This window comes from Paroedura picta, chromosome 4 (assembly GCF_049243985.1).
Source record: "Paroedura picta isolate Pp20150507F chromosome 4, Ppicta_v3.0, whole genome shotgun sequence".
NCBI classification, from domain to species: domain Eukaryota; kingdom Metazoa; phylum Chordata; class Lepidosauria; order Squamata; family Gekkonidae; genus Paroedura; species Paroedura picta.
This window is the reverse complement of record NC_135372.1, coordinates 124,743,509-124,762,999: the sequence shown is the minus strand read 5'-3', so window position 1 is coordinate 124,762,999 and position 19,491 is coordinate 124,743,509. Positions and strand designations below refer to the sequence as shown.

General features: G+C 44.7%; 1 protein-coding gene across 6 annotated transcripts in view; it reads right to left on the bottom strand.

The window, feature by feature from the left end:
* Positions 1-298: 298 nt before the first annotated feature.
* EYA2 (EYA transcriptional coactivator and phosphatase 2) overlaps positions 299-19,491 on the bottom strand; it is a 151,734-nt gene continuing 132,541 nt past the window's right edge. For all 6 annotated transcript variants that reach the window (XM_077335537.1, XM_077335536.1, XM_077335534.1 and 3 more), the window contains 6 exons: positions 15,824-15,882; positions 14,583-14,743; positions 11,534-11,648; positions 10,843-10,964; positions 9,277-9,377; positions 299-1,168 (listed from right to left, as the gene is read on the bottom strand). In XM_077335537.1, coding sequence (XP_077191652.1) covers positions 1,088-1,168; positions 9,277-9,377; positions 10,843-10,964; positions 11,534-11,648; positions 14,583-14,743; positions 15,824-15,882 — 639 coding nt within the window. In that variant the 3' untranslated portion in view covers positions 299-1,087. The remainder of the gene's footprint in view (positions 1,169-9,276; positions 9,378-10,842; positions 10,965-11,533; positions 11,649-14,582; positions 14,744-15,823; positions 15,883-19,491) is intronic.

Sequence of the window (19,491 nt, the reverse complement as noted above, 5' to 3'; positions counted from 1 at the left end):
TTTGCTGGATTTGGACCCTAAGAAGGTTGGTTCCTGTGTCTCAAAATTTTGAACTGGAGGTGTAAATATGCTGGATTTTCCCATTTTTATAGTTTTATGATAATGACAAGGAAACAACCTGATGATATTCTTAAGGAGAATTCTCCTTCAGCAACATTTGTAGAAATCTTGAAGGTTGCAGGGATTCTATGGCTATAGGAGTTGTGTTTGCAACTATCCACTGGGCGTGTTGGCAAGAACTTCTGGGTTGACTCCAGACTGAAAAGATGTCAAAGGTTACTGCACAGCAAAAGTAGCCTTAAAACTGTAAACATAGATTTATTGCCATTCACTTATCACAAGGTAATTTTTCTTCCCAACCATGCGAAAACAAGATGGCAGCCCACGTAGACATGTGTGCAGCACATGTGCTAGAGTTTTTAAAAACCAGCTATAGTTCTTGCACCAAGGGTTCCCAAATGTGCTCATTTGAAATGGACATGATAATGATTGTTCCCCCAGAGTTTACCATGGAGAAAAAAAAAAGCTATTAAATTAGAAAGAGCTGAGTCTATCCTACCCAGCAGATACAAACACAGGTACTGAGCTTAATATCAGAGTAATAGGATTAGTTCATAAATTAAAAAAATACAAAAAAACCCCCAATCATCTATTTCAATCTTTCCCCCGCCTCTTCCTCGGAAAATTATCTGAATCGATAAACAGTCCAGCAGATATGCCTAAAAATTCCACATGACATCTCCCCACCCCATTCCCATTTATTAAAGGAAAAACAAAACAAAAAAAACCCCCACCCTAACAGATTGAATCAGAACTGGTCTTCTGCATGCCTGGAAGTCATTTACACGGCAAAAGTTCCATTATAGCTCTAAGCATCCAGTTATCAGGCTGTTGAACGTTTTCCTCTTCCATCCAAAGAAAAAAGGATCTTCGTACGTGGCATTCCTGCTGCAGACTCTTCTAAAAACTTTTGGACAAAAGAGGTCCACCTCAACCAAGGCTCATGCAATGACAGCCTAAAACGCCAACAAAAAAGACTGTATCTTCAAGAAGGATGCAGAGACCGCCACTGAGACGTCTGGATGTGCTACAAGTATTCCAACTCCAATGCGTGCCGCAGGGCCTCTAGATCAGCATGACAGGAGATCCTCCAGAAAGGCATGTTGTGCTAGAATTATAAATGTGTAGAGATATTTCAGAAGAAATTTCCTAAATCATTCTCCAAGCAGCTAGAGTCTTTTGAAAAACATTTAGAACATGCAGGGAAACTAAAAGGCAGCTACAGACACAAGGCAAACAATCACTTAGAACAGCTCTACACTTGAATCTATTAGAACAGCTCTGACCTGGATGGCCCAGGCTAGCTTGATCTTGTCCAATCTCAGAAGCTAAGCTACTGGAGACCACCAAGGAAGTCCATGTTTGCTACCCAGAAGCAGTGAATGCTAAACCACGCTGTTCACCTCTTGCCTTGAGTGAGCCGAGACTTGATTCAAAGTGATGCAGGCAGGTGGCGCTCTTGTCACTCATTGGCTTTTAAGTGGTGTCCCCTCCTTTTGGGCGGTTGCCTGGGTTTGGAACAGCATTGGACGAAGCCCAAAGGGACAAAATGTCCCCTTTGAGTGAGAACTGCTTTCTGCTGGCCCCAAAGGCATATGGTGGTAGTGTAGCTTGTCTAGCATGGTCCATATTAATCACCAAAAGCCCATATTAATCACCAATGCGTGACAAGCCATTTCTCACAATTTGATAAAAAGTTTCAGGCTCTTTTATACTGCTACGAGGGTCCTCAGTGCAGGTATTCTATCACAATCTGTTTTGCATCTTTCCTCTTCTCCACCCCAACCTTGAAAATGGGCACATATCTTTAAAATTCCAAAGGGTTAGTGCGTGCACATTCAAAATTTCATTCCCTTTGGTCAAGGGAGACTGCATTACAGGCTGCTTTACTGACTTTTTTCCCTGGCTCCCTCTGTGTTTTTTAATCTTCCGCTGCAGTACTCCGTGAGATAACTTTGGCTGAGAAAAAGTGACGCTGGTCTCCCTGGTCCGAGTGCCACAGAGTGCAAAGCTTGACCGGCTTCAGTTGTGTCCTAAATGCACATGTACTGGCAAGTATTGTGGATGGAGGGTTAAACTTTGTTTGCAGAAATACGGGCCAAAAACTCATGATGCTTCTTTGGCAAGTCACTTTCTCTTGTCCTAACCCACTCCACGAGGATGCTGCGAGGCTAAATCAATAACCTCATATAGGCACCCCTTGAAGAAAGGGCAAAATGCATTAACGTATGTGATAATTTAATAACTATCCATAGTGAACTGCTCCTCCTTGGAGGAGAAAGAAATAAAATCCCATCCCCACCCATTCCTCATCTGCTTTTCCCACACCACCCTGATTCCATTAATGGCTGTGTTTTTCTTTCTCTGAAGGGTTGGGGATGTTGGCAACTCAGCCACGCCTGCTGCTCAGCCCCCATCCATTTATCACTCCTCCGACAGGTGAAGAGAAATGACCCACTCTGGCTGAGATATCATCAGTGCTGCTGGCGAGGCAGGGAAAGGCGCCCCGGCCTCCCCGTGGGTTTATAAAGCTCAGGTGTGTAGTCACCCGAGCTAATGATCACCATCCATCACAAGGACTGACAGCTCCAGCAAAGAATGTGCGCCTATTAATGGGAAAGAGGCGTAAAGCAGGAGACACCAGCAAAGGGGGCCTCTTGGGGCATCGTTTGCAAAAGGGATTGTGCTCACCCTACTGTCAGGGTGCCTGGCGGCCTTTGATCCACTCATGGGCACTGACCCTCATTACTTTTGAAGTTCACCGGGCCCTAGTCTAAAGCCCCCATACGATCTTCACTTCACTTTCTTTCTTTCTGTGCATTTGATGTTCCTCTTTAACTCCAGGAAGAACATTTAATTTGCACAGGAAAGGACTCGGCTTATAAAAATCTATAGCAGCTCACGGGAAGGGGAGTAGGAGTGGGTATAACTTCTTGGGGGGGTGTTTTTTGACCAAAGGTGCCCCCCACTGTCAGCTCTTGAGGGCCACTGCTACCTATTATGTGGAATGAGGTACTGTAATAGCCAGAGGGTATTACTGTGGGAAAAGTGTACTTGTTAATATTTGTTTTCCAAGATAGTGCAGGGCATGTGTATTTGTGAGAGAGGGAGAGTGACCATGAGGGGGCCTGACTGGCTGCAGGGAAAGAATGCCACGCCACAGTGCTTTCCCTATAGATTCTCTCCTGCCAATGTCTCTGTAGGGTATTTGGACCTCATTTTGTAATGCTGGGCTTGAAATGCTTTTTAAAAACAAAGACACTTGTGAATTTTTAATCACTGTTATTTTGCTTTATGTTTTTTACTTTATAAGCCGCCTGAAGTAAGTTTCCTTGGGAAGCAGCACAAAAATGTTCTAAATAAAGTAAACTTGCATCTCTCACTAGAGAAAAAAAAAACAGCTAGGAGAGTAGTTGCCAGAGAAAATGTGTAGGCCAGAAGGCATATTCACCACTTACTTTTGCCAGCCATTTGTCCCCTTTTTGTGCATGGTGCACCCAGCCCTGGCATTAGTGTCATGAGAGTTAGATTTGAGTTCAGTAGCACTGGAAAGACCAAAAAGATTTCTAGGGCAGTGGTCCCCAACCTTTTTATCACCGGGGACCACTCAACGCCGGGGACCACTCACCGGGGACCACTCAACGCCTTTTACTGAGGCCCGGTGGGGGGGGGGTAGTTTACTCCTCTACTCTCAACCACTGCCCTAATGCTCTCTGATCGCTATGGTAATGTTTAAACATCCCTTCAAAATAAAATACAGACACGCCACAACAATGAAGTGTGTTGTAAAGGGCTGGGGGGATGAAGTAAAGGGCTGGGGGGAGAAGGCGTCCTTCGGGGCCCACCTCCAATTAGTCGAAGGACCACATGTGGTCCGCAGCCCACAGATTGGGGATCGCTATTCTAGGGTATATGCTCTGGAGAGTTAAAGCTCTCTTCATCATGGGGGCTTTGACTCTCCAAACCTTACCTATACCCTGGAAATTTTGTGGGTCATTAAGGTGCTACTGGGCCTCTATTACTGTAAACCAACATAGCTGAAACTACCTGGTGTGAGGAGAGAAACATGGACATGGAAAGCCCACTTCTCCCTCCCATTCTGTTTAAGTCCTCCCTGAGGTTATGGAAACCTGGACACAACCACTTCAGTAGGAGGTGTATCAGGGTGTTGAATCTTTCAGAGGGCAGCCATGTTGGTCTACAGTAAAACAGATCTGAGTCCAATAGCAACTTAGAGACCAACATGAATTCCAAGGTAAAGCTTCCTTCATCAGACAAAGTTTGAATGTTTCCCCATTTTAAAAAATCTCGCCTATCTGACTTATCTGGAGCTGCTTGAGAGAAGGCATGGAGCTTATTAAATTTGCAGATGATACTAAACTGGTAGGGGTAGCAAACACAGCAGAAGACAGAATCAGGATACAGGATGATCTTGACAGGCTAAAAACTGGGCTAAAATGAATTAAATGAATTTCAATAGTGATAAAGGTAAAGTTCTGCATTTAGGTAGGAAAAATCAAATGTATCATGTAGGATGGGGGAGACTTGTCTTGGCAGTAGTATGTGTGAAAAGGATCTAGGGGTCTTGGTAGATCATGCACTGAACATCAGCCAGTGGTGTGATTCGGTGGCTAAAAAGCTGTATCAAAAGGAGTATAGTGTCCAGATCACGTGTGGTCCAGATCACTGCTCTGATTAGACCTCAGAGTACTGTGTTCAGCTTTGGGCCCCACAACTGAAGAAGGATATAGACAAACTGGAGCATGTCCAAAGGAGGGCAACGAAAACGGTGAGGGGTTTGGAGACAAGATGTATGAGGAAAGGTTGAGGGATCTTAGTCTGTTTAGCCTGGAGAGAAGATGACTAAGAGGCGATACGATATCCATCTTCAAGTACTTGAAGGGCTGTCACATAGAGGATGGAGTAGAATTGTTTTCTGTTATCTCAGAGGGTTGGACCAAAACCAATAGGTACAAATTAATTCAAAATAATTTTTGGCTAAACATCTGGAAGAAGTTTCTGACAGAGTGGTTCCTGAATGGAATGGGCTTCCTTGGGAGGTGGTAGATTCTCTTTCTTTGGAAGTTTTAAAGCAGAGGCTGGATAGCCATCTGACAGAAATGTTAATTCTGTGAATTTAGTCAGATTATTATTTAATTATTATTATTATTTAAATTTATATACGCTGTTCAAAATTGGGCTCACAGTGGTTCACACAATCAAAGAATAAAAACACAATAAGATTGTTAAGTAGGTGGATAGAAGAGATTGTGTAGGTGTTGGCTCTTGTGGCCATTTCCTGCATTCAGCAGGGAGTTGGACTAGATAACCTTGGAAGTCCCTTCCAACTCTCTGATTCTATGTGGAAACTTGCTGACAAGGTAAGGGGTCTTTCCTTCTTTTTTGCCTCTTTTAATTGAGGCATTTCATGAGAAATGCGGGATTAGAGGAGTCACAAATTGGGATCAAGATTGCAGGGAGAAATATCAACAACCTCAGATATGCAGATGATACCACTCTAATGGCAGAAAGTGAAGAGGAACTAAAGAGCCTGTTGATGCGGGTGAAGGAGGAGAGTGCAAAAGTTGGCTTGAAACTCAACATCAAGAAAACGAAGATTATGGCATCCGGCCCTCTCAATTCATGGCAAATAGATGGGGAAGAAATGGAGATAGTGACAGATTTTATTTTCCTGGGCTCCAAGATCACTGCAGATGGGGACTGCAGCAAAGAAATTAAAAGACGCTTGCTCCTGGGGAGGAAAGCTATGGCAAATCTAGACAGCATCCTAAAAAGCAGAGACATCACCCTGCCAACAAAAGTGCGTTTAGTCAAGGCTATGGTATTCCCAGTTGCAATGTATGGCTGCGAAAGTTGGACCATAAGGAAGGCCGAGCGTCAAAGAATTGAGGCTTTTGAACTCTGGTGCTGGAGAAGACTCTTGCGAGTCCCTTGGACTGCAAGGCGAACAAACCGGTCAGTCCTAGAGGAGATCAACCCTGACTGCTCTTTAGAAGGCCAGATCCTGAAGATGAAACTCAAATACTTTGGCCACCTCATGAGAAGGAAGGACTCCCTGGAGAAGAGCCTAATGCTGGGAGCGATCGAGGGCAAAAGAAGAAGGGGACGACAGAGAATGAGGTGGCTGGATGGAGTCACTGAAGCAGTAGGTGCAAACTTAAATGGACTCCGGGGAATGGTAGAGGACAGGAAGGCCTGGAGGATCATTGTCCATGGGGTCGCGATGGGTCGGACACGACTTTGCACATAACAACAAGAAGAATTGAGGCTGCTGTGTGTGTGTGTGAGCGGGTGCTTTTGTAGCCTGCCAGATAGCAGTTTCTGTTAAGTACTGTGAAGCGCTTTTGTTTGTGGGTGATTGAGGAAGTGTGTTCTGGGGGTGGTGTGTAGCCAAGAGACTACAAGCCCCGCCTTGTCCTAGGCTGTGACCCTGTGAGCTTGAATGCTCCTCCTCGCCAGAGGACTCTTGTCCTGTGACTCTTTGCCTGGGGATCAACTTACAATGTTATCCTAAAGATAAAGATTTTGAAAGGCAATAATGAATACTCAAAGTCCATATCCAGTCACCCACAAGGAGTGTTCCATGTTTGTTTTCCTCCCTGAAGACAAGGTGGACTTCACTTTTCTTAAGTGTGAATTGATAGGACTTTTAGAGGAGAAAATTAGAGGTCTGGAGGAGAGGATTAAAACCCTGCATGAAATCAAGGAAGGAGAGGATTTCATTGATGGGAGCTGTGCAAACCTGCATACGAATGAAGAGACCAGTCCAAATGAGAAGGGGATAGGGGTTCAGCCTGGAGAAGAGGAGGCAGAGAGGACACATGATTGCTGTCTTTGAAAAGTTTTCATTTAGAGCAGTGGTCCCCAACCTTTCTGAGGCTGGGGATCGGCAGGGCATCGGGCCGCGCCCGCGCGGACCACGACCGCGGGCTGCGACCACGCCCGCGGGCCGCGCATCAGGCCGCGCCCGCACGGGGCACACCTGCAATGCGCAGCCCGGCCCTGATTCCCTCTCCCCGCCCTCCCGCAGTAAGAAGCTTCCCGGGCCGCAAGCTTGCGGGCCTGGGAAGTTTTTTACTGCGGGGGGGGGGGGCGGGGAGAGGGAGCCGCGGCCCGGCGCCATGGCCTTCACGGCCCGGCACCGGGCCGCGGCCCGCAGGTTGGGGACCACTGATTTAGAGGAGGGCAGGAAGAGGTTCCTGTTAGCAGCAAAAGAGGACCCGCAGTAATGGGTTTAAACTAGGTGTAAACCAGTATCAGCTAGATATCAGGGAAAAAAATATCACAGTAGTAGAATCAGCACTCTAAGGAGATGGTGAGCTCTCCCCAACTGGTAGTATTCAAGCAGCGGATAGACAGATACTTATCCTGGATGCTTAGGCTGATCCTGCACTGAGCCGGGGGTTGGACTAGATGGCCTGTTTGGCCCCTTCCAACTCTAGGATTATTTTATTCTATTCTATGATTCTGTCTAGTCCATATAACTTGCCATTAACACATGCCTCTGTGTGCGTAGGGGAATTATTATTATTATATTTGATTTATTTCCTGCCACTCCCTGGGTAGGCTCGTGGTGGGTAACAGTTGTCTTAAAAACCCCAATTAAAACCCCATTAAAAGACATTAAAAAAGAGAGCCAGTTTGGTGTCGTGGTTAGGAGTGCGGACTTCTAATCTGGCATGCCAGGTTCGATTCTGCGCTCCCCCACATGCAACCAGCTGGGTGATCTTGGGCTCACCATGGCATTGATAAAACTGTTCTGACCGGGCAGTGATATCAGCGCTCTCTCAGCCTCACCCACCCCACGGGGTGTCTGTTGTGGGGAGAGGAATGGGAAGGCGACTGTAAGCCGCTTCGGGTAGCCTCCTTTGTGTAGGGAAAAGCGGCATATAAGAACCAACTCTTCTTCTTCTTCATTACATAACATGGCGGCAGCCAATCACAATCTACTCTCACCTACCAAGGCGATAGAGAATTGGGGGAGATGATGTATACTTCAGACCCCCCAGGGGGGGCAACGCTCTACCTCGCAGACCCCAGCCTCAACCATAGACCTGGCGGAAGAGCTCCGTTTTACAGGCCCTGCGGAAAGCTGACAAATCCCGCAGGGCCCGCAGCTCACCCGGGAGCTCATTCCACCAGGTGGGGGCCAGGACCGAAAAAGCTCTGGCCCTGGTTGAGTCTGGGCGCGTTTCTCTAGGGCTGGGAACGACCATTTAATCCTAATGTCATTTAATCCTCTCTGTGATCTGTTACTTCAAATTCCGTGAGTTTACTGTGTGGGAGCTGTTGCACAGAGGCAACATAAACCCACCCAGCAGGGCCTCCTTGTGTTAGCATCATCACAGTTTCCAGGAGAGACGAAATCGGAACAGACAAGAACCGCAAATGTCAGAACTACTCGCGTGGCACAGGCCTCCTTGTGCTCCCTTTGTTGCATGGGAAAGCCGCTGTTTTAAGAGCCCCCCAACACCACCACATTATCGTGCAGATCAACTAAGACATTTCCACAGGTGGAACTGTAAAAGGTCTGCACACCAGACTCGGCTCTGAATAAACCAGGATGGCAATCATTGCAACTCTTTTGGCCTAGCTCAGATGGCACAAGCTCAAGCCACCTTTAAGTTTGCATTCATAGATGTGAGAATTGGCCCTCGGTGCTTTAAGATCTTTACAGTTCTATTGTTCCGAGTGCCAGAAGTCCCTGTTCCTGTTTCCTTTCAGCTGCAACAAATCATTCATTTATGAAAAGAGGTGGTGGTGGGGAGAAAGGAAGAGAGCAAAGAGCAGTCACTTGTTACTAGCTAACTGTGCAAAGCAGCCACCTCACGGAACTGCGTTCAATCCTTCCTTTCCCGCTAGCGTTTGGGAAGCAAAAAACCACACCGTAGAAATGAGAAACGGCAGATCTCGGCCACATTCACTGATCCGATCCCACTCCTTATTTATGTATCTAGCAACTCTGCGGTTAATCAAGAACAGTTTTTGCAGCAAACAAGAGACTGCTGGAAAAGGTGCCATGGGGATGGAGGGGGGATTTACGGGAGGAAATTGCTCACAATGCTTTATGGATTTCCAAACAGGAAAAACGGCCTAATCTTAGAAGGGGCAGGAACACAGAAAGGGAAGGAATTTCTGTTTTGTGTTGCAGGTAGAGAGGGATGAGGGGGGTCGATAAATTGATTGGCATTTTACCTTTTTTGCCCCCTGTTCCTCTTCAACGCCATCTCCTATTACAATGTACACGGCTTTCCGTCCAAACCTCTGCATTATCCTTTCAAAACAGCTCTCTTTCCCTGCATAATGAAAAAGAGGCATACATTTTCTGTTCAGGTTAAGCAGAAGGGCTGAGGGTTAGAAGAGACCTGAATTTTAAAGTCTATGCTTGCATTTTCAGTTTGTTCTTTACACGATGTCTTAGGGGTAGACTCAACTAGACATTCCCTGACTTGAGACAAAGAGGATTTCCTCATCTGTCTGTAATGAGATACAAAGAGATCGGAGCAGAACATATTTTAGTTGGGAGCCACTAAAACGTCAAATGTACAGACCTGTCATAAATACTTCACGTATTTGATATGGGAAATTTTAACAGCGGACCATGTAGCTGCATAAATTAAAGGCTCTTACATAAATAATTACATGAACAATGTATTCCCTTTTTATTATTTGTTGACTCAAGAGACCTGGTGCATGTCCTTAAAGACTGACGTCTCTCTCTTTCGCTTGGGGTGTCCGTATGTGTGTCTTTTAGTCTTCACTGAATTCATGCAAAATATTGTGTTAGACAAATAAAGCACAGTATGTTAGCCAGTTCTTGCTGCATTTAAGTGATGCATTGAAATTCTTAATCTCATGCTAAATTGTACCTTCTGTACTGAGACAGCACAATGCTAAGCAGAGCTTTACCCCTCTATGTCCCCTGAAGTAGGTGGTTTAGAAGGGTGTAACTCGGCTTAGAACAGTGCAGATCTAATGAATGATCTTTTGTCAACTTATATTAAAGAGTGTTATAGAACCATTACAATTTTATGCGTTTAATTAAAACTATTTTTATACTGCCTTTCTACTCAGTGAACAATGAAAACATTAAAACAACCTTGAACAGCTAAGCAGGAGGCCATCTGCTTTGTGTGCAGATGGTCCCAGGTTCAGTCCCTGGCATCTCCACAGAAAAGGAACAAGTGGTAGCTGATGTGAAAGGTCTGAGACCCTGGAGAACTGTTGCCAGTCAAAGCAGACGGTACTGACTTTGATGAACTAAGGGTTTAATTCAGCATAAAGCGGCTCTCTCTCTCTCTGTGTAATTAAAAATAATCATTAACAAAACTCATAAAAATAAAAATATAGGGATTTACTATCACAAGCGGGACAGTAGAATCTGCTGTTGATACCTTCACTTTTCTGTATAAGCTTCAGAAGCATGCAATGCACGCTCCTAACGTGTTTCATGTGTGCATGGTTTCCCCAGGCTCTTTTTAGAGGATGGTGGAGGCTATAATTTTCCATCAGGCAACGTGGAATCACTCAGGAATTATTGCTTTTATTTTGGGGTGTTTTAAAATTTGTTACGGTGTTTCAGCAGCATTCTGCTTTTTACTTGCGTTTTTATTTCCGTCATAAATTGTTTCTGGAACCCTGAGAATAGCACGGCAAAGGTGAGGCTGTGGTGGTGGTGGGAGGAAGAGAAAGTCATGCTTTCCGGGTGGAAATTCTCCCCCACATAGAAATGCTCTGCCAGATCCAAGCCACTGTTCTTACCTGTCTTTGTTGCGCTATAAATATTTTCGATGGGGAAGACCACGCCTAGTCCATACAAGAGCACTTTTGCAAGTGCGGGAATGAGCTGGGTAGTAGTGACCAGAACATTGACGCAGTTCGGCCTGCAAGACAGAAGACAGAAGTCAGCAGGGGAACCTCCAACTCTCCTGAACCAGAATCTTTGTTTCTTGGCTCTATTAGTTTGAACTGGAAGTGAGACGTTCTCTTTGCTGGCAGCTAGTCTCCCGAAAGCAGTCATTAACACAACCAGCAGTGGCTAGACTTTTAAACAGTTTTTTTCTCTTCCGCATAATTTGTTATAACTCCTACTAGTCAGAAAGTGAAGTACGTCATTAGTAATCCCACACCAGGGACACAAAGTGGGGTAAAACTCCAACAGCATTTTCACTGTCCCCACCTCCCCCTGGACTACCAAGTCTATTATTTTCCTGCTTTCCTTGAATGTTATTGCTGGGAGCCAAATTTTCCTGTTTTTCTCGAACAATACTGCTGGGAGAGAAATTTTCTGTCTACCCCCTTCCCTAAGGCAAAGCATGCCTAGATGGCCCCTCTGCTACAGTGAATTGGGCCAAAGGTGTCCTATAAATATATGGGCCTTGGTTTGTTTGGAGAATAGCAGAAGAAAGTAGAAGCTGTGCAGCCTGGAGACAATTCCTTAAACCATTCTCACCGGGAATGTATCAAATCCAGAGCTTTCAGAGCATGTGTTAGCCAGAGATCAGTCAGCGCTTCCAGTTCGGCTCTTAACTGCAGCCAGGTTTCCCTCTTAGGAGCTCCTATTAAACCTGCAGATAGAGAAAGCAGCATTTGTAGTTCAGCTCCAAGGGGAAGGAGCTGAATCGCTTGCATATGGCTTTGCAATACTATAGAATCATAGAGTTGGAATGCAGCAGAAATCTATCTAGACAGGACCATCCACCCACCAGCCATACACACAGCCACTTGTGATGCCAAGGCCGCTTGCCAAAAGCTGAGACACGGCAACTGCACTGGGGAAAGCTGCTTGCGGGGAAAATAAGTGTCCATGGCCTGGCCCATTTCGACTCTTCATGAGCTGATCCTACAACATTAGACATGGCGCTCTGCCTGTAGACCTTGACTGGTACTCTTTGTCAGTATCTCCATCTTTCCCTAGCCTTGTTCCTAGAGGGTTGCCAGGTGAGCAAAGAGGCTAGAGTCCAGGGACGGAGGGCGGGAGCTGCAGGGGCAGGGCCAGGGCCAATCAGGCCCTGATTGGCCCTATTCCAACTTGGACAGGCGGACATGTTCCCCCCCCCCCCCCCCAGAATGTTTCACAAATATATAGAGGAACCATGGAGAAGCTTTTTGGTTACTTTTCAATAGGTTTTCACTTATCCTGTAAAATCAGGTTTAGGGGAGAAAATTACTCATAAATGAATGGGGTACCATGCCAGTTTAGCCTTTCATGAACATGCATGGGTCAGCAGCTGACAACGAGGGAAAGAAATTAGTAATCTTGTATCCTCTCTTGAGCCATTATTTGTAAATGCTAATTCTGCTTCAGACACGCAGAGAGTTCACACTTTGAAGTTTTATGATATCCACACCTAACACCTTCCTGTCTTTCCCCAAGCACACAAAATCTAAGCTTGAAAGATTTATAGCGGAATTCACTCTCTGCCTTAACCCCACCCCCTATTAATCTTTCCTTTATGTAGAATTCCTGGAATGATTTCTGTTGGGGGAGTTTGTCCAACTCTAGCATAACCCCTCCTTTCACATACTTAAAGAAATGAGCTGTGACTTCTTTGTTGCAATCAACCTTGTTAGCTTTCAAGGTGCCATTGGGCTTTAATCTTACCTCCATAAATGCCGTCAAGTCACAACTGAATTGTGATGACCCCAGCAAGGGACTTCCAAGGGAACTGAGAAGCAGAAGTGGCTTAGAACATAGAAACATAGAATCATAGAGTTGGAAGGGGCCATACAGGCCATCTAGTCCAACCCCCTGCTCAACGCAGGATCAGCCCAAAGCATCCTAAAGCATCCAAGACACATAGCTTGACACTGCCTTCCTCTGCAGAGTCTTCCTTGAGAGTTTTCCACCCAAATAACCATCCTGCTTAGATTCTGGGATCTGATAGACTGGGCTAAACCACGACGCCTTCTCTCCCTTTCATCTTACTGTATGTATGTATGAACAGCCCTGGGACTGGGATATTAAAAAAGACATTATGGGAGCTCAGCCTTATCCAAACTGGGTCACCCTATATATGCTATTGACCTGTAAAAAACAAGGCATGTCTATTTATAGATCTCCCAGCAGCTCCTGTAGCTTGATCCGAACATGGTCTTTGAATGAGCTTTGAACTCTATTGGAAGCATTTGTGCCAGTGAAGTTAAAAACTAGTTCAGAGAGAACCTTGGGATTCTTTTTTTTTTTGGGGGGGGGGTAGGTGTCTTTATCAGTTGCTCATGTGAACCGCTAAAACACATCCAACACAACATGCACAGAACTTAAACAATAACCCTAAAGGTGCAGACTATTTCCTCCAGATTAGTGACTGCCTGAGAAGAGCTAACGGTATGAGATGAAACAGACGACCAGATTGTTCCAACCAGTTATTATTTCAATTCCCACGAAAAGCTGTGTGCCGAGTCGTTATTCCCATTATACACAAGAATGTCATTACTCTGGATAACGGCATGAATTGCACATGTTTAAAATACCTGGAGGGGCAATTGTCATTATAGGTCTTTCTTTCTTTCTTTCTGCTGCTGCTCTGGTTCCAGCTATGAGGCAGATGTGATGATGTAATTCCAGGTTGTTTGCACTGGGAAAGGCACTTGGTTCCAGTGAAGGATGTTAATGCCCACTCTCTTGCGATGACAGTTTCTCCAATGAGATTTTTCCTGATCTATGAATGACCATCACAAATGGCCTTGGCAGGACATTGTGTTTGTGTGTCCCCGTGTAATGTGATGTCAAGTCGCAGCTGAGTTATGGCGAGCCGGTGGGGATTTCAAGGCAAGAGACTTACAGAGGAGGTTTGCCATTGCCTTCCCCTGAATAGTGGCTCTGGACTTCCTTGGTGATTTCCTATCCAATTTCAAATTCCGATAAAATCAGGCTGTAGCCTGGGCTATCCAGGCCAGGGCTGGCAGAACTAGTAAAGACTAACAAACGTATGCCACAGTGCATTTCTTAGTCTTTTAGGTTGTCAGAAGGCTTTTTGTTGCCTTAATAAACTAGCTATTCAAAATCTGCTTCCTGGGGCTACTGACAACGAATGGCAAATCTGACTTAAAGGAACATTTCCCATTAACAACATCGAACAAAGTGATGGTGCAGATGGAGGAATGAAACGAAGGTTACGACCGTGCATGACTGTGATAGAGGATAATCGTGGGTATTCTGGACATTGGTCAATCTAAGGCTGGCAATGTGGCTCAGGCAAAAAACATTCCACCGGCGTCTGAAGCATGTCAGAAGAAATCAAGCAAGGGTAGAGCAATCTTGCTCCCACCAGCCAGCCTTTGGTTCAAACAGCTGCTTTGAGCAGTCTGTGTTGCTTCTCAGTTCATCTATGAGAGCTGGAAATTAATACTGAAAACACTTCCTCTTCTCTGGTGCACTCATTTCTTCCCACTTTCCAGTGCGTACGGCTGCTCTCTGCATCTGGTCTGAGGAACAGGAAGACGAGGCTTTTTAGGAAGATCGGAAGGGACGTTCCCCGATGGGCTGGAGAGACACTTACCGCCGACATTGTTTTTGTAGGTGTTGTAGAGCTCTTTCACTCTCCGGTAGCGGAATGCTAATTTCCTCATCCAGTCAACTCCCCCGTGAACTCCGGAGCCCAGACACAGGTTTGCTCCAGCGGCTGAACTGTGAAAGCCATCTGCTGAGAAATTATATGTGCTGTGGCAAAGGAAGGAGGGGAAAGGAGAGGAGAAATTATAACCATGCTTCCCATTAAGATGAAGGCAGCAGAAAGAGGGGAGAGGAATTCTAGTCTTGTGAGAGACAAGAATGAAATAAAATAAAGGTTTTCCCTACTCATTTATCATAATTTCAATGAAGCCTGTACAGAAGAACCTCCAGATGGATTGTTACCATATACTGAACCATCTTCAGTTTGCCTTGTAGAGCACTCTCCGTGGCCAACATGTCAATTAGCTGTAGCATCAGTGCCATATACTCTCAGTCATCATTGGGGTGATGAAATGAGACAAAGTGGTGTAATGGTTAGAGCGTTTGATTAGGATCTGGGAGATTCAAGTTTGAATCACAGATTGCTGGCTGTCCTTGGCCTAGACACCCTCTCAGCCTAACTGGGTTAGCCTCACTGGGTTGTTGTAAGGGCAAAATGGAGGAGAATTATGTAAGCCACTTTGGGTCCCACACTGGGAAGAATTGAACAATTTTATATCGTATGCATGAAATCCAATTTAACATGGTAACATGTTACCAAACTAATTTGGTAGTATTCAAAAGATAACGCATGCAGAATCGAAGCCTGGAATCAGGAGATTTATTTTAAAAATAAGCATTTGTTGGACAGAACAAGAGCATTCTGGGATATGATGGGAATTCCCTTAACATTTTTCTGTGGTTAAATGCAGCCAAAATGGAAATGGGAGAGTTGCATGCAGAAGTCCCAGGTTCAATTCCCAGCATCTCAGGTTTAATGTAACCAGATAGCAGGTAACATGAAAGAGTTCCACCTGAGAACTTGGGGAATTGCTGCCAGTCAGAGCAGACAACCCTGACCTGGATAGACCAGTGGTGTGACTCAGTATAAGGCTGCCTCAAGGATTCACCTACCGCTGTCATGTACTCTGTACATGAAACACACAGTACTGTGCCACTGCTAGAACATCACAATGTCCCATGATTGCCATAATTTGTAAGACATTAATGAATTTTGCTAGCAGACTTCCAGATATTAATATACATGATCTGTTCGCACTGGGCACTGCAGAACAGAAAGTGCCTTACCTTAAATCTTGCCCATTGTCATCTGATGATACGTCATCTATGTGTATCTGGTCACAGTCCTGAAAAACATTTCCAGAAATAATCAGACAGGAAGTCAGTACTGCTTTGTAAAAACAACAACGGAGAGATTTCGTGCAACAGAAGCCAAGACGAAGGAAGATTCCCCAGCAATTATAGTAATCAGATTACAAGCAAAATTTCAGATATTGTATTCCCAGAACACGAACATTATGTGCTTAAACAGACAACGAATGAGGTCACTCATACAATTCTTTATCCACCTAAGGGGAAATTGTTTCTTACTCATCGGAGGCAGCGCATGGAACACAGAAAGCAACACTGTTGTCTTTCAACAGGAAACCATTGTTCTTGTTAATAGTTCATAAGCCCAAACCTGCAGCCTTTCTTTTTTACTGAGCAGGAACTGCTAGGAAAAACCAACACACACAACTGCATACTTTAACAGTAAAGCTTAACTTATTGTAATAGCCAAATATCCAGAGATGCCAACCATAACGTTGGCTGTTGCGTATGAATGGTAGTTCAAAACAGAAGAAATTTGAACTCGGGATTGCGAGGGGACAATTTGGTAGCGGCAATTATTTTACAATAACACATTACAAAAGTATAATGTCTTGTACCAACATAGTATAAAGAGAAGTTTGCCATGTGGCACAGATCCTTTCTAATCAGCATCCTTGGCATTACTGCTTCAAGTACAATTTCTATTCTCTAACTGGCTCAACAGCATTGGTTGGTTGGCTATCTGCTTCTGGACCCAGTTCATACTGAGTCTCAATGGCTTAGGACCTTCATAACTCTTGAACTGCATCTCCCAGTATATACCTGTGTACTTCTTGTGTTTCTCAGGTAGCCTTCTCCTGGTGGTACCCTTACTTAGATGGTTTGTTTTACACATTTTCTGCAATAGGCCTCTGGAATGGCCTCCTAGAGTGGGTACTGCAGGCACCTTTGCTTACTACATTCAGGAGTGGGTGTCCTGTTCCAGAGTGCATTTGGTGGAAGGTGAACTCTGGTGCTGGAGTAGACTCTTGCGAGTCCCTTGGACTGCAAGGCGAACAAACCAGTCAGTCCTAGAGGAGATCAGCCCTGACTGCTCCTTAGAAGGCCAGATCCTGAAGATGAAACTCAAATACTTTGGCCACCTCATGAGAAGGAAGGACTCCCTGGAGAAGAGCCTAATGCTGGGAGCGATTGAGGGCAAAAGAAGAAGGGGAAGACAGAGAATGAGGTGGCTGGATGGAGTCACTGAAGCAGTAGGTGCAAACTTAAATGGACTCCGGGGAATGGTAGAGGACAGGAAGGCCTGGAGGATCATTGTCCATGGGGTTGTGATGGGTTGGACACGACTTCACACCTAACAACAAATGCTCTTTTAACTGTCTACTGGTTTTCAGATATGTGCTTTAAATCTGTATTGGTTTTAATTTACGGGGCACCTGTATTGTTCTGTTTCTTGAAGCTTCTGCTGTTTCATTAGCCACTGTGGGTTTGTAGCGATAATATCACAGAGGAAGTATTTCTTTTCTGCTTTCTTGGCTTCCAAGATGTCTTTGGGGATTATAATCTCGCCTTGTTAGGTATGGCCTCCTAGATTGTCATAGTAAAGCAGAAAAGATGGCTGTAAAAAAATCCCCAATTTCTTGGGCTGTCTCTCTCGCTCTCTCTCAGTTATGAAGAAATTATAGTTTAATTTAGTTTGATAGTATAATAGAATATCAGCTTGAAGCTTGGCTCCTAAGAAATATGCCTTACCTTCCAAGCTCTTTATTGTTTGAATGGAAGAGATCCCAACTAGTGGTGTGCATTTGGTATATCCAAGCCAAAAAATTAGACAAAATATACTTTATCAATATTTTCCAGCTTTTCTTTCAGCTAGATATACATTGGATCTGAATTCTGGCTATCCAAAACGGCAGCCCCTTTAAATGCTTGTTGGGTGAACTTCTTGCTTGTAGAAGATGTTTAAGGGGACAGCGAGACCTTTAAATGTCCTTGGAATTCATTTGGCAGGCTCTGTTGGGCAGTCCAGGTTAAACCAGGCTGCTTGGCAGAAACCCAGCCAAGCCTGGCAGAAGAAACTAATGAGCTACCTCAGTTTTCTAAATGTGTCATTCATTCATTCATTCATTCATTCATTCATTCATTCATTCATTCATTCATTCGATTTACATCCTGCAGCTATCGGAGATAATCTCGTGGTGAGTTACAGTCAGAAAATAAAACCCTACAGATAAAATTCAGAAGATTACAAAATGTAAATCCCCAAATTAACCAAATTACCTGGTGGCAGAATAAAACCCTCACCCCCTCCCTTCCTGCTCCACCCTTCCCACTCAGTGCCTCAGGGGTTCTAGGAATGTCTGTCTTGCCAAATGGAACGTAGCAGTTTTGAGGTATGTATGTACCCCCCCCCCCATTACCCGTGTCTAGCTTAAACCAGGCTGCCTAGCAGAAACCCAGCCAAGCCTGGCAGAAGCTAATGAGCTTCTTCAGATTTCTAAATGTGGCATATATTTATTTAAATTTAATCAATTAACTAGTTGAAGGCAGAATCAGCTATGAAAAATCTTTACCTAGCTGACAGATACTGTGTAAGGCCATACGTAACTGCCGACTGAACACAACTTTAAGTGCCAATCTACATTTTCTGTCAATGTGTCAGGGCTACTGTGCTCTGCCATAGCTCCAAATTCTTCATTGGGAAGTCTGATACATACATTTTCAGTATCTGACATGACAGTGAAGGTGGGATTTATATCACAGAAAATGTAAAAAGCTGGACAAGATGCCAGAAATTTCTGTGAATCTCTAGGGCATTTTTATTACTCAAAAAACAACTGCAGAGGGTCCGATTCAGATTATGGCCTGTGTGGTGTGAAGATTGGGAGGAGATAACTCTTTTCCCTCACGACCTTTTCCTAACATCAACTGTCCTCATCCTTCCCACCCCAAACTGATATTTGTTCCACTGGGGAGAATCATACAGGTTGTTTGCATGCTGCCGGTTTTTCCTCCAACTACTTGGAGAAGGGATCTTTTCAGCTCCAGAAAATGGGAAAAGGGTTAAACCTCTGCCTTCCCACTCAGGGAGGTCCGAAGAGAATGCCTCTTCACGCATGGCTGCTATTTAAAAATGTAAGAAGATTTGAGATCTGTTTATTTAAAGGTGTGTCTGTTACAGCGTCCTTAAAAAAAAGACTATCTAAAAAAATGGGGGGAAATCCTGTTAGGGATGCAGATGTTGCTTTATTTATGTATGTTATAAGGGAGGCTTCCCATAGACGAAGCTGAAGGGCCAATTCCATACTGATAGTTATATCTTTAGTTCCTTCCTTCCTCGTTCAGTTTCTCTACACGGCCTGAGAAAGCAGAATTAAAAGCAGATTGCTGCTCGCATGCTCCCATGCTTTTCTCAAACGATGGGGGGAAAAAAAAATAAACCCTCCATTGTACACGCAGATTGTGAGAGCCACGCTGGAATGATATTGTCCTGCCCCACTCCCCTCCAGTTGTGTTGTGCTGCGCAATTATGTCAGGGGAAAGGCATTTGTGGGGGGATCTGCTTTTCTCATTTGTGAATGAATTGTTCTGTATGTTAAAGTTTGACAACAGTAGCGATCACATTTCTAACTTAATAAAATACC